Source organism: Orycteropus afer, unplaced genomic scaffold (assembly GCF_000298275.1).
Source record: "Orycteropus afer afer isolate SDZICR_OR568_19922 unplaced genomic scaffold, OryAfe1.0 scaffold00292, whole genome shotgun sequence".
Lineage (NCBI taxonomy): Eukaryota > Metazoa > Chordata > Mammalia > Tubulidentata > Orycteropodidae > Orycteropus > Orycteropus afer.
The window spans coordinates 996,000-1,010,086 of record NW_006921879.1 but is presented as its reverse complement, the minus strand read 5'-3'; the positions used below and the strand labels follow the sequence as shown (position 1 = coordinate 1,010,086).

Here is a 14,087-nt window from a genome sequence, read left to right as displayed (position 1 = left end):
ACTATCAGGAGGAAGTGGGAGGGGAGCTGTTGCATTGGGGTAAATTGTAGTCAATGTCATGAGACAATGTGTGTGTGAACTGCTATATGGAAAGTGAATTTTCTCTGTAAACTTTCACCCAAATCACAATTTAAAAAAATAAAAGGCATCCAAATTGGCAAGGAAGAAGTAAAACTAACTCTATCTGCTGATGATATGATCCTATACATAGAAAACTGAAGAGACTCAGTAAGAAAACTGCTGGAACTAATTGAGAGATTTAGCTTAGTAGAAGAATACAAGATCAATATACAAAAATCAGTTGTATTCCTCTATACCAGCAAAAAGATTGCAGAAAAGGAAATAAGGAAATCAATACTATCAATACTATACAATAGGTACCAGAAAGATAAAATACTTGGGAATAAATCTTACAGGGACACAAAAGACCTATACAAGGAAAACTACCAAACATTCAAGAAACTGTTAAGAGATCTACATAAATGGAAGAAAATACCATGCTCATGGATAGGAAGATTGAACCAGGTGAAAATATCAGTACTACATGAAGCAATATATATATTCAATGCAATCCCAATCCAGATTCCATCAATGTTCTTTTAAGTATATGGAAAAACCAATCATTAATTTTATATGGAAAGGAAAGAGACCTTGAATAAGCAAAGTACTATTGAAGAAGGAGAACAAAGTAGAAAGGCTCACACTCTCAGATCTTAAAACCTAGTATACAACTACAGTAGTTAAAACAGCCTGGTATTGGTATAATGACAGACACATAGACAAGTGGAACAGAATTGAGAACCCAGAAATAGATCCATAAACCAATGGTCAGCTGATCTTTGACAAAGGGCCAAAATCTATTAAATGGTGAAGAGATGGTCTCTTTAACAAATGGTGCCGACAAAACTGGATATCCATTTGCAGAAAAATGAAACAAGATCCATACCTCACACCATACATAAAAACTAAATCCAGATGGACCAAAGACTTAAATGTGAAACCTAAAATTATAAAGTTCATCAAAGAAAAATCAGGGGCCCTAATTTATGGCATGAGTAGACAGACTATTAAGCATAACCCAAAATGCACAAACAGCAGAAGATAAACTAGATGATTTGGAACTTCTAGAAATTATTTATGTGCTTCAAAAGATTTCTCCAAAAGTATAAAAAGAGAACCTATGAATTGGGGAAACATTTTTGACAATGACATATCTGACAAGGGATTTATCTCTAAAATTTATAGAATATTCCAACACCTTAACATAAAAAAAGACAAATAACCCAATTAAAAAATGAGCAAAGACATAGACAGAAACTTCACCAAAGAAGATATTCAGGCAACCAACAAACACATGAGGAAATGTTCGCAATCATTAGTCATTAAAAAATGGAAATGGAGCAATTGACCACAGGGCCCAGAAGGGCAACATTGCCATGGAGGAAATGCAGGACACACAGGAGTGTGTAACTGTGAGGGGCATGAGGGTGGGGGGTGGGGGGATTGGTTACTTGGCAGGGAGAGGAGGAGACTGGGTTAGGGTTGGGGATGGTAAATGGGGAGTGAAATTAAATGTACACAAAATGTTGAATGTAAAACAAGCTCTGCTCTGTAAACTTGCACCTAAATCACAATTAAAGAAAAAAAAAAAAAAAAAAAACTCACTGCCGCTGAGTCAATTCTGACTCAAAGCAACCCCTCCTTGTGTTTCTGAGACAGTGTCTCTACAGAAGTAGATTGCCCAGTCTTCCTTCCCAGGAGTGGCTGGTGGTTTTGAACCCTGAGCCTTCTAGTTAGCATGGTTGTTGTTGTTATTATGTGCCGTTGAGTCAGCCCCCACTCATAGCGACCCCTCGTTGGGTTTCCGAGGCAGTATCACTACGGAACTAGATTGCCTAACCTTCCTTCCCGAGGAGTGACTGGTGGAGAGATGCAAATCAAAACAACAATAAGATACCATCTCACCCCAGCACTAATAGGAAAGTTCAACAGCACAGAAAATAGCAAATGCTGACAAGAATGTGGAAAGATTGGGACTCTCATACACTGCTGGTGGGACTGTAAAAGGATATAACCACTCGGGAAATCAGTAAGATGATTCCTTAAAAAGTGATCCAGAAATTATTATTAGGTATAAAGACCTCTGAAGGCGTAGTGCCTAAGACATTTGTTAACCACAAGGCTGGTGGTTCAAACCCACCAGCCATTCTGTAGAAGGAAGACTGAACAATCTACTTCCATAAAGATTTACCACATGGAAAACCCAAAGGGGGTTACTGTGGTGGTTAAGTTTGTGTGTCATCTTGGCTGGGCCTGGTTGAGTGACTGGGCAGTTGAATGTAGTTATTCCCCATGGTGAGACTAGTAATTAACCCCATGGTGGAATCTATTGGAGCAGCTGAGTAGCTGCTTTGGGTATGTGGTCTGCTTCCCGTATATAGGAAAAAGCTTTGGGAACGGTGTCTATCTTATGGCATGCTTGAACCCTGCATGTAGCCAAGTCGTTGTTCAGCAACCTGCCATGCTCTGCTGATCTTGGGACTTTTAGTGGACTTGAATTAATGCTCCCATGTGGTTTGGTTACATCAGGACTGTGCCTTTTTACTTGTCAACCTTGGGTTTGTCAGTCTCAGCAGCCAGCAACTGAATGAAGAAAAGCCTCCAGCTTCAGTGGATGAGGAGCAGGAGGCAGAGCTGAAGCCCAAGACTGAGGGGCTTTCACCCAGCCCCTAGAGCCTGGCACTTTGAACTTGGACATAAAGCTTCCAAACTGTAAGAGAATAACCTCCTGTTTGTTCAAGCTATCCCATTTGTGGTATATATTCTTGTCAGAGTGGCACTAGGTAACCAAAACAGTCGCTATGAGTTGGAATTGACTCGATGACAGTGAAGTATTTTTTTTTAATCCTAAAGAAGTGAGAACCAGGAGACAAAGAAATAGATGCACACTCATGTGTACATTGCAGCACTATTCACAATAGCAAATAGATGGAAACGACCTAAGTGCCCATCAACAGAAGAATGGATAACCAAACTATGGCACATACACACAATGGAATACTATGCATAGAATAATGTAGAATCTGTGAAACATGGATGAACTTGGAGGACATCATGCTGAGTGAAATAAGTCAATCACAGAAGGACAAATATTGTATTAGTTCACTATTATAAAAAAGTCAAGGAAAGGTTTATGTATAAAAGGAAATGTTCTTTGTTAGTTAGCAGGGATGGTGTGGTAGTTAAAATTGTATGTCAACTTGGCTGAGTGGCTGGGCAGCTGGTGGTAGTTATTCTCCATGATGAGACTGGCAATCAATTCCATGGTGGTATCTACCACAAGCAGCTGAGTAGCTAGCGGCTTTAGAGATGTGGTCTGCTTCCCATATATAACAGCAGCTTTGGGACTGGTCTCTAACTTATGGCATGCTTGAACCCTGCATGTAGCTGTGTCATTGTTCAGCAGCCTGCCATGCTCTGCCAACCTTGGGACTTGCAATGGACTTGAATTAATGGCTTAAGTTAATATTACTGTCAAAGCAGCACTTGTTGTTGTTGTTATGTACCGTCGAGTCAGACCCAACTCATAGTGACCCCTCCTTGGGTTTCCGAGACAGTATCACTATGGAAGGAGATTGCCCAACCTTCCTTCCAAGGAGTGGCTGATGGGTTTGAACTGTCAGCCTTCTGATTAGCAGTCAAGTGCCTTAGGCACTATGCTACCCAGGTAACCAGAAAAGATGGGAGGGAGGAAAGGAAAATTGCTAGCTAGGTAAGAGTCAAGTATTGATTTTGGTGAAGGGAAAGGCAATATACCAAGTGAGTAACCAACACAATAACACTAAGGAAAAGGAAGGACAGATAGGTGAACAAGAGGTACAGACAAAAAAGATAAATACTTTTACATATATAATACTGCATTATCAGTGATTACAAACATTAATTGACAGGAAAGTAGATGGGTAGACAGGCTGGATGATCAGGTATGTCTGGACAAAAGGGAATATACCCATGACCATATATAAGGTCGGCAGATTATATTTCTACATACATATTTGTACGTGCTGTAAGAATGTCCATATAAATAGAGCTAATGGGGCAAAGTTATGATAACTTCTTAGCACAATAAACCACCCTGAAGGAGCAAATTGTTGGACCTGTGGGATCAGGACCATGGTCATGGGGGGCATAACATACAACAAAAACATTTTTGTACATTTTGTACTTTGGTGAGTAGCAACTGGGGTCTTTAAAGCTTGCAAGTGTTTATCTAGATGCAACAATTGGTCTTTCCTCATCCAGGGCAAAGAAGAATGAAGAATAGCAAAGATACATGGAAATGATTAGTCCAAGGGATTAGTGGACCATGCAAACCTCAGCCTATATGACTATGAGACCAGAAGAACTTAGATGGTGCCTGGCTACCACTACCAACCATTCAGAAAGGCATCAGTGCAGGAAATGCTGGATAGAGTGGGAGACCAATGTGGAACAAAACTCAAAATCATAAAAAAAGATCAGGTTTACTGGTCTGACAGGGCCTGGTGAGACCCCCACGACTATAACCCCTAGATACCCTTGAGTCCTGGAATTGAACTTACTTCCATGGCTTCCAACCAAACAATAGGCATACAGTGTGAACTTTTATACCAGGTAGATACACTCCTTAGATCAATCAATCATGGGAGCACAGAAAGGCACCATTTGCACAGGGAGATAGCGCAGGGACAGGAATGCACAGGGAGGAAGGGCACAGGGAAGAGGTAACTACTGGGAGGAAGTGGGAAGAGAGCTGCTCCATTAGAGGGAGTTGCGTCAATGTCATGAAACAAAATGTGTATGAACTGCTGTATGGAAAATTAATTTGCTCTTTAAACTTTCATTCAAGCCACAATAACACATTTAAAAAAATGTATTCCAACACTTACTTTTCTACCATCCTTCCAGATTCCTGTTATATGCTAGTCAGTATGCCACTGATGTTCTTATTTAGGTCAAAAGCAAAAACATTGACGTGGGCAAAGCTGAGAGCAGAGGTTATAACAGAGTTGTCCCTTGACATGCCTCCTGCCTAGAATTCATTAGTTTTTTCATATACATAACCAGATTTTATTGCATAATCTACATGGGAAATACATATTTTTATGTGCTTCCAATACAAAAATGAATTAGCCATAATTTAGTCCTCCAAGTACCAACTGTTGTTATTTGCCGTCGAGGCAGCCCCAACTCATAGTGACCCCTCCTTGAGTTTCCAAGGCGGTATCACTATGGAAGTAGATTGCCCAACCTTCCTTCCAAGGAGTAGCTGATGGGTTTGAACTGCCAACACTAGCCTTCTGGTTAGCAGTCAAGTGCCTTAGGCACTATGCTACCAGAGCTCCTGCATTCTGACTAGAAAGATGTAAATGCAAGCATCTATAGTATAAATGCTCGTGAAAAATTTCTAAGGCAGGTCAAGACAATACCCAGCCCAGTTACTGTCTTTCCTGCTTGTACTAAAGCAATGTATCTCAACAATTTTTCCTTATTGCCTCCCCTAAGGAACCATTTTAGATACTTTTTCCTAATTCTCTCCCTCCTTCCCCCATGAATTTAAATAAAAAGGAATAAGATTTTGACAGATGGTGTTGAGTCTGAAAGATCACAAACCAAGAACCAATATTGCTCCTATTGAAAATGCATGCACAAAACACATTTCCAAGAAGATGGTCTTTTTTATTCCTACTACATATCATCTCACCACAATAATCAACTGCTCTTCCTTAATTTCCAGAGAAATTCTGAATGCCTTGACCTTACAGAGCATTGGTGGCATAGTTCCTAAGGCATTTGACTGCTAACCAGAAGGCTAGTGGTTCAAACCCACCAGCCACTCCTCAGAAGGACGGTTGGGCAATCTACTTCCATAGTGATACCACCTTGGAAACCGAAGGAGGGGTCACTATGAGTTGGGATCGATTTGACATCAGTGACTTTGGTTTGGTTTTTGGTCCATTAATAATAACAAAAAATGAAACAATCAAAACATTCTCTGTCCTACTATGACCTTGGCAGTGAACACTCTGGGACTGCCTCATGGTGAGTTCCTTTGATTAAAACAGTAACTCAAACCACAGCCTTAATGATTCTAGACAGAATGTATTTATTTAGCACCTTGGGCAATAGCCTATGCTGAGATATGGGCTAATGTTATTCTATCAACTGTCGCTAACTGTCATTTAAGAGGATTTTGTAAAACACAACCACAGAAGGGGAAAAAATTTCTACGTTTGTGGTAAAAACTATTATTAGGACCATAGATGTTTGCTATGTTGCTCAATATCTTCCTCATTGCTGGTGTCAGATGGATCTTGGCTGAAAGCAAAGAATACCAGAAAGATATTATAACAATCATAACAAAAAATGGGTAGCATTTCAAAGAATTGGAATTCTAGAACACTTAACTGTGTTCATGAGGAAGCTGTACATAGACCAGAGGCATTCGTTTGAACAGAACAAGGGGATACTACATTTTTTAAAATCAGGAAATGTGTGCCTCAAAGTTATATTCTTTCACCATACTTAATCTATATGCTTAGGAAATAATCTGAGAAGCTGGACAATATGAAGAAGAACAAAATATCAGGGTTGGAGGAAGAGTCATAGTGACCTCCTTTGGGTTTCCAAGGCTGTAAATCTCTACAGAAGCAGACCACACCATCTTTCTTCTGTAGAGCAGCTGGTAGGTTTGAACCACCAACCTTTTGGTGAGCAGTCAAATGCCTTAACTACTTCACCACCAGAGTTCCTTCATTTACACTATTACAAAACAAAAACAAACTCACTGCCATCTAGTCGATTCCAACTCATAGCGACTCCCCATTGGATTTCCAAGGCAGTAAATCTTTACAGAAGTAGATTGTCCCATTTTCCTTTTGCAGAGTTGCTGGTAGGTTTGAACTGGCTTGTGGGTTTAAACTCCCATTCTTCTGGTTCACAGTCAAATGCTTTAGGCACTATACCACCAGAGCTCCTTATTTACCCTATTACACAGTCCCAAAAGTCTTAAATCAACTCCAAATCCAAGATCCTTGATAGAGAGGGAGAACAATGTGGAACAAAACTCAAAATCATTTGGAGGAAAAAAAAAAAAAAAAAAAAGGTGGGGACCAGGTTTGCTGGTCTGATAGAGCCTGGTGGAACCACTGAGACTATGGCCCCTAGCTGCCCTTCAGGTCTGGAATTGAACCCACACCTGTGGTTTCCAGCCAAACAAAATACAGGCATATGAGTTGAACATTTACCTCAAGTAGATAGACTCTTTGGAGAGAACAATCATGGGAGAAAGAAGGGCTGCTTATGCACAGGGAGATAGCCTGGGGGGGGGGGGGGGAGGGTATGGAGGGGTGGACACTGGGAAGAGGTAACTATGGGGAGGAAGTGGGAGGGGAGCTGTTGCATTGTGGTAAACTGTGGTCAATGACATGAGACAAAGTATATGGGAACTGCTGTATGGAAAGTGAATTTTCTCTGTAAATCTTCACCCAAATCACAATTTAAAAAAAAAAAAATCAACTCCAAATCCAAAATCTCATATTCTGAATAATCTAAATCACATGGATGAGACTTTAGGCATATTCCATCCTGAGGCAAAAATTCCTTTTCATCTGTGAACTTGTGAAACCTAGAATACAAGATATGGCTTCTAAAGTCCAGTGGTAGAACAAACACAAGTTAGATTTTTCAAATGGGAGAAATTGTAGGGAAAGAATGGATAACAGGCACCAAGCAAGTTCAAAACCAATCAGAACAAATTACATTAGCTATCAAGGCTTGAAAATAATTCTCTATTCTCTGAGAACATCTGGACAATGACCTCGCCCTCCAGACTCTGTGTATTTGTCATGCTCTCTGGATTCTGGGTGTAACCCCCTTGTCCTTGAATGAAGACCCCACATTACAGACACACTGGTAAGGAAACCTGACCCCCTCAGCTTTGGGTGGTGATCCTATACTCTTGGCCTTTGGGCATGGCAGCCCCACCTCTTTAGGTTTGGGTGATGGCCCAATCCTCTTGGCCCACCTGAATGGCAGCCCCACACTCTGGAAACAAGTTGGTGGAAATCTGACTCTTTGAAACCTAGGAGGAGCTCCCCCTTTTGAAGCTCAAGAGGCTGTGTCTCCACCCTTTGAAACCTAGTCAGCCCTGCTTCCAGTGTTCCTTCCAACAGTTCTGCTGATCTCCAAGCTGCTCTTGGGATGGTCCTTTTCTTTTTTTGGAGGAAAACTAACTCCTTTGGCCGGCTGCCTGCCTACAGACTTAAAAGACAGATGGCTTTCCTTTCTTTTGTCCTGTCCTGCCTCCCATCTTCAGTTGAAGCTGACGGTTTTTATGCTTGGTAGTTGGTTCAATAACAGGTTTAATCTCTTTGACAAAAGAATGAGTCACCAACTCCTTGGTAAGAGTTTTAGGGCACATGTCCTTATTTTATACAACAGAATTTTCCAAATCCTTAAGTTCTAGCTTTTTTTTTCTTTTCTTTTCTTTTCTTTTTCTTTTTTTCAACTGTGATTTGGGTGAAAATTTACAGAGCAAATTCACTTTCCATACAGCAGTTCACATACACTTTGTCTCATGACATTGACTACAATTTACCCCAATGCAACAGTTCCCCTCCCACTTCCTCCTATTCCTAAGAGGAATAGTTACCTCTTCCCTCTGTACATCTCTCCATGCACTCCTACCCTCTGAGCTGTCTCCCTGTGCATAAACAGCCCTTCTTTCTCCCATGATTGTTCTCTCCAAGGAGTGTATCTACCTCAGGTAAATGTTCAACTTCTATGCCTGTCTTTTGTTTGGCTGGAAGCCACAGGAATGGGTTCAATTCCAGACCTGAAGGGCAGCTAGGGGCCATAGTCTCAGTGGTTCCACCAGGCTCTATCAGACCAGCAAACCTGATTCCCCCCGCCACCCTTTTTTTAAATGATTTTGAGTTTTCTTCCACATTGTTCTCCCTCTCTATCCAGGATCTCCTACATAGATCCCCCTCTGAGTGGTTGACAGTAGTAGCCAGGCACCATCTAGTTCTTCTGGTCTCATAGTCGTATAGGCTGGGGATCTCATGGTGTACCAGTCTCTAGGACTAATTGTTTCCATGAATCTTTGGTTTTCTTCATTCTCCTTTGTTCTGGACAAGGAGAGACCCATGGTTGCATCTAGATGGCTGCTTGTAAGGTTTTAAGACCCCAGTTGCTACTCGTCAAAGTAGGAGGTAGAACAATGTTTTGTGTAGTATGTTATGCCAATTGAGCTTGATGTCCCCTGAGACTACGGTTCTGAGTGGAATGGCTTATTTTAAGCATAGTGGGATGTAAAACTAACCAATCCCTTTGTTAGAGTTCCATACACCTTATTTCCATGGTCCCTCCCCCATAAGGGTGCCAGACATTTTATTTGCATATCTAATAAGCTGTCCAATCCTGTTGGTGGGCCACAAGCAACTTTTCTGCATAGTTCCACCCAGTCATTTAGTAAGAATTACAAGACCATGGCTAGGAAGGTCATATAAAAGGGATTCATTGCACAGGAAGTACCATTGCTTATTGGTGATATACTACTTCCTGAAATGGTCCAGTACCTGTTCCAAAACCCAATATGTCTTTGATATTACAGTATTTGGGTAGGGCTGAGTGGTCTCCATAAATGGGAGAAATCAGTCTCAAGCTACAGAGAATTACTCTCCCTACTACTTCTGTTGTTATTAGGTTCTGGCAAATTGATTTTTGATTCTTAGCAACTGAATATAACAGAGTAGCACTGCCCCTTTGGGTTTTCTAGACTGTAATCTTTATGAGAGAAGATCACCAGCTTTTCTCCCACAGAGCCACTGATTGGGTTTGAGCTGCCAACCTTTTGGTTAGCCCCATGTGCTTAGCCATCTATTTACTACTAAACGAAAAGAAAAAAGAAAAACCCACTGCCATCGAGTTGATTCTGACTTATAGTGACCCTATAGAACAGGGTAGGACTTCCCCATAGGGTTTCCAAGGCTATAAATCTTTACAGAAGTAGATGAAGCAGATTGCCTCATCATTCTCCTATGGAGTGGCCGGTGGGTTTGATCTTCTGATCTTTTGGTTAGCAGCCTGCAGTGAATCACTTAATATGGCCCTTCTAGTCACAATCCTCCATTTTGTGATGTATTATAAATCCTAGCCTCTATGCCTATGGTTGTGGTCCCATTTTGGGATGTGTTGTCCATTATGTTAATGAGGCAGGTTTAGGGTTGGGTGTATCTTGAGTGCCACCTTAGTAGAGGGCGTGACTCAAGTCACCCCCCTTCATTTCCTTGAGGGTATACATATGAATGCTCTGGCAAGGTTCACTTTCTTGCTCTTGATCCTACATCTGGTTTGTCATCATCTTACTCCTGGTTCTTGGGACAGCAGCCGGTCATCCTGCCTGTTGATTTGGGTTCGTAAGCCCCTGCACTCATGTGAGTGAGGAGAATCCTCCAGATCAACACGTGACCTACGGATCTGGGACCTGCCAGCCTCTACAACTGTGTGAGCCATTTCCTTGGCAGTTCATGAGTTCAGTAAGATGTTATTGTGAAATACATAACCCTAAGATGGGAGGGAGACTACTGAGGGAAGGAGGACTAGTTCATGTTGGAGATGATGGAGTAGTACAGTAGTTTGGAAAAGCTGGACATTTGGGACATCTTTAATCTCCACCTCACAGGGTCACCTTGCACTGACCCTTCTAAAAGAAATTATTTGAGCACAGCCAAATGCTTGAACCACTGTACCGACAGAGCTCCTTCCATTTACTATTACAAATGCCTTATATTTAAGACATGGCCTGATTAAGTATAGAAACAGATAGAAAATATCTGGGAGCTCTTAGTTACCAGTGTTAGAATCTGTACATGAAACATTTCATCAACTCTATGATGTATCAGTACTATTACCATACAAAGACAATGGTTTCAAGGGAAATATATAAATCTGTGAGCAGATTATTTCAAAGTCCCAGAAGCAATATGAGTGAGGAAGTGGCAGAGACCCCAGGGAACTAAGGCTGTCTAAGGACCTAAGACAAAAGCAACTTTTTGAATACTGGTAAATGCAAGCCTAGATCAGCCGACTAGCAGTGATGTGAAAAGGAGATTTTAGAAATACTCTCACTCATTAAAATGCAGCAAAAAGTGGTTTTATTGCTGTGAATACTGTGCAACAAAGTTTGGCAAAGTCCCAAGTTTAAAAATTTGGAGGGCCAGATCCTTCTTTGATCTCTTTCCTATTGTCTTTCTTCAAAACACACAGATACAAAGTAGAGAAAAATTATTTCCCTTTGTCTCAACTCTGTTCTGTTATCCTAGATACTCTAATTTTTCCAGTATTTTCCTTCTTCCTTCTGTAGAAATAGAGAAATCAATAGAAAAAAGAAAAAGAGATAGTAAGAGAACCTGTGCCAAGTGAAAGGAAAAGTGATAGAAAATTTAAACGATCTTATCTAAGTGTACAGGAACCAACCGATAGGGAGGGTCTCCCTTCTCAGGGGGGTCACAGGCAACAATGAAGAACTTGAATATGTTAGCATCTTTGTAGCGGCAGTCAGGATACCTTCCTGCAGTGAGGCTGCATTGAGTCATGTTAATAGGCTTTGGGCTTCGGTGACAGTTGTTCCGGCCATTCTTGCAGATGGTATTAGGCAAGTCACAGGTAGCAGCCACATCCTCAAAGGAGTCATGCAGAAAGGTGTTTTCAGGCTTACAGTGCTGAGTATATTTGTTGACACCACTCATTGCCCTGTTGCATTGGAGAGGACTTAGCTGTATATGTTGGACTTCAAACCATTGAGCCCTGGTGAAATTCTTAGGCCAAGCACAAAGTAGATGCACTGGACCCCATAGTACCAGCAATAGGAGGAGAGAAGAGCGTCCCAGAAGATCTAGCACCATCTTCTCTGTGTATAAATAGGGAAAGTAACATTAATAGTAGAAGCAGTGAGAGCAAAATTATTAATCATTGAGATTGTAATGTGTCCTTTAAGATTTCATAGTTTTTTGGGTTTTTTTTTTTTAACCACCTTTTTTCTCACTTGAATCTTAAAATTCTATGAAGAGCCTGAAACCCAATTTAGAAGAATAAGGGGTAAAGAGTTATTCTTTCATCTGATTGACAGACTTCTTCTCTTTGTCCTGTATTCACATTTAGTGGCCCCAGTGCCCAAACCTGGTTTCTTCCCTCTTCACCTCCTGAGGTGTTCATGTTCAATCTATTTGATCATGACATCCCACCTTCCCTGATTTCCATCCCAGCCTGGAGTCTCCTCCTCTTACCAGGTCTCAGTGTTGGGGCTCCTGCTGAGAACTCAGAGGCCTTCTTCTGCCTTTCTTCTCAGGGACTTGTCAGAACTGCCCATGTGGGTCAGGGGAAGAAGGATTCTGAGCCTTAGGAAAGAGAAACCCAGGGCTTGGCAGAGGAACTTCTTGCACAGAGCATGGATGAGACTTTTAAATCGTCACAATAGCTTTCTTAAGTGGTATCAATATTACTGTAGATGTCAGAAGAGTAAGCCCATTTTAAGAAACCACATGACCCAAAACTCACAATTTTGAGGAACAGATGACTTCCTGATCTCAGTTGAGTGCTTCCTTTGTAATATGGATCTTCAGATTTTTGAGGTGCTATGATTTCAGTTCCTTATGACAAAATACACCATGTAAATCTTATATAATAGTTGCTACCTGCTTGGTAATGTTGTGCGTTCAACAACAGACTTGAATGAGTTATTCTTTCATGCATACGTTTATTAAGAGCTCTGGTGGTGTTGTGCCTAAGGCATTTGACTGCTAACCAGAAGGCTGAAGGCTCAAATCCACCAGCCACTCCTTGGAAGGAAGTTTGGGCAATCTACTTCTGTAGTGATACTGCTTCAGAAACCCAAGGAGGGGTTGCTATGAGTCGGATCTGATTTATATAATAGTTGCTACATGCTTGGTAATGTTGTGCGTTCAACAACAGACTTGAATGAATTATTCATTTGTGCGTACATTTATTAGATCAGGTTTATTTATTAACTGGCCTACTCAAATTCATGAGTTCAAGGTCTAATGAAAGAGATAGGTATATAGATAACTACAATATATATTAATAAATATAGATAGAATATATAGTTGTGATAGAGGAAATCACAGGTGAGGAGATAGTGAAGGGAAAGGATTATCAGAGGAAGTAACACCTGAAGTGAATTTTGATGAATCATTAGATGTTAGATAGGTGACCCACTAACCCACTGCCATCAAGTTTATTCTGAGGCATAATGATTCTATAGGACAAAGCAGAATTGTCCCATAGGGTTTCCGAGGTAGCAAATCTTTACAGAAGCAGACTGTCTCATCTTTCTCCCACAAAGCAGCTGGAAGGTTTGAACTGATGACCTTTTGGTTAGCAGCCAATGTTTTAAACACTATGTCACCAGAGCTCCTTTAGCTAAGTGAAAAGGATGGTAAGTGTATATGTGAAGAGACCCAGAAACATGAAGGAGAAGGGCAAATTTAGGGTATGTGACTCTTGAATCTTTTCTTAACTTTCCATCAGTGCTGCTAATCCTTGTATTTAGAGTCTCATAAGACATCAGTCTCAACGAGATGGATTGACACGGTGGCTGCGATGATGGGCTCAAGTATAGCAGGGATTGTGGGGCTGGCGCGGGATCAGGCAGTGTTTCGTTCTGCTGTGCATGGGGTCGCTATGAGTCAGAAACGACTCGACGGCACTTAACAACAACAACAACAAGACCTCAGATAAGCCTCTTATGTGGACTTGATGACTCTCTCTCTTTTGATTCCAATCCATTTTAATCTCAAACACAAAATCACAAGCAGGGCTTATTAGACAGTTTACATATTATCCATTTTACATATTACTTCAAGATGAGTCTTCCTTGAACATAAATATGATAATGTAACACTCTTGCTCAAATGCTTGTAAAGGCTCCAATTATCTACAGGATAAAATTGATAGCTGTTAGCCTGGCCAGATATAGTAGGACAACTCCTCCTCTCTCTGCAGTTGCATAGCCTCAAGTCTACCAC

General features: G+C 41.0%; 1 protein-coding gene across 1 annotated transcript; it reads right to left on the bottom strand.

Annotated features, from left to right (window-relative positions):
* Window positions 1–11,486: 11,486 nt before the first annotated feature.
* On the bottom strand, window positions 11,487–12,258 carry LOC103205741 (ribonuclease K6-like). The gene is made up of 2 exons (XM_007951131.2): window positions 12,243–12,258; window positions 11,487–11,953 (listed from the first exon to the last, which is right to left on the bottom strand). The coding sequence occupies exons 1-2, from the start codon at window positions 12,256–12,258 to the stop codon at window positions 11,487–11,489; spliced, it is 483 nt and encodes a 160-aa protein (XP_007949322.2).
* Between the last annotated feature and the right edge of the window lie 1,829 nt (window positions 12,259–14,087).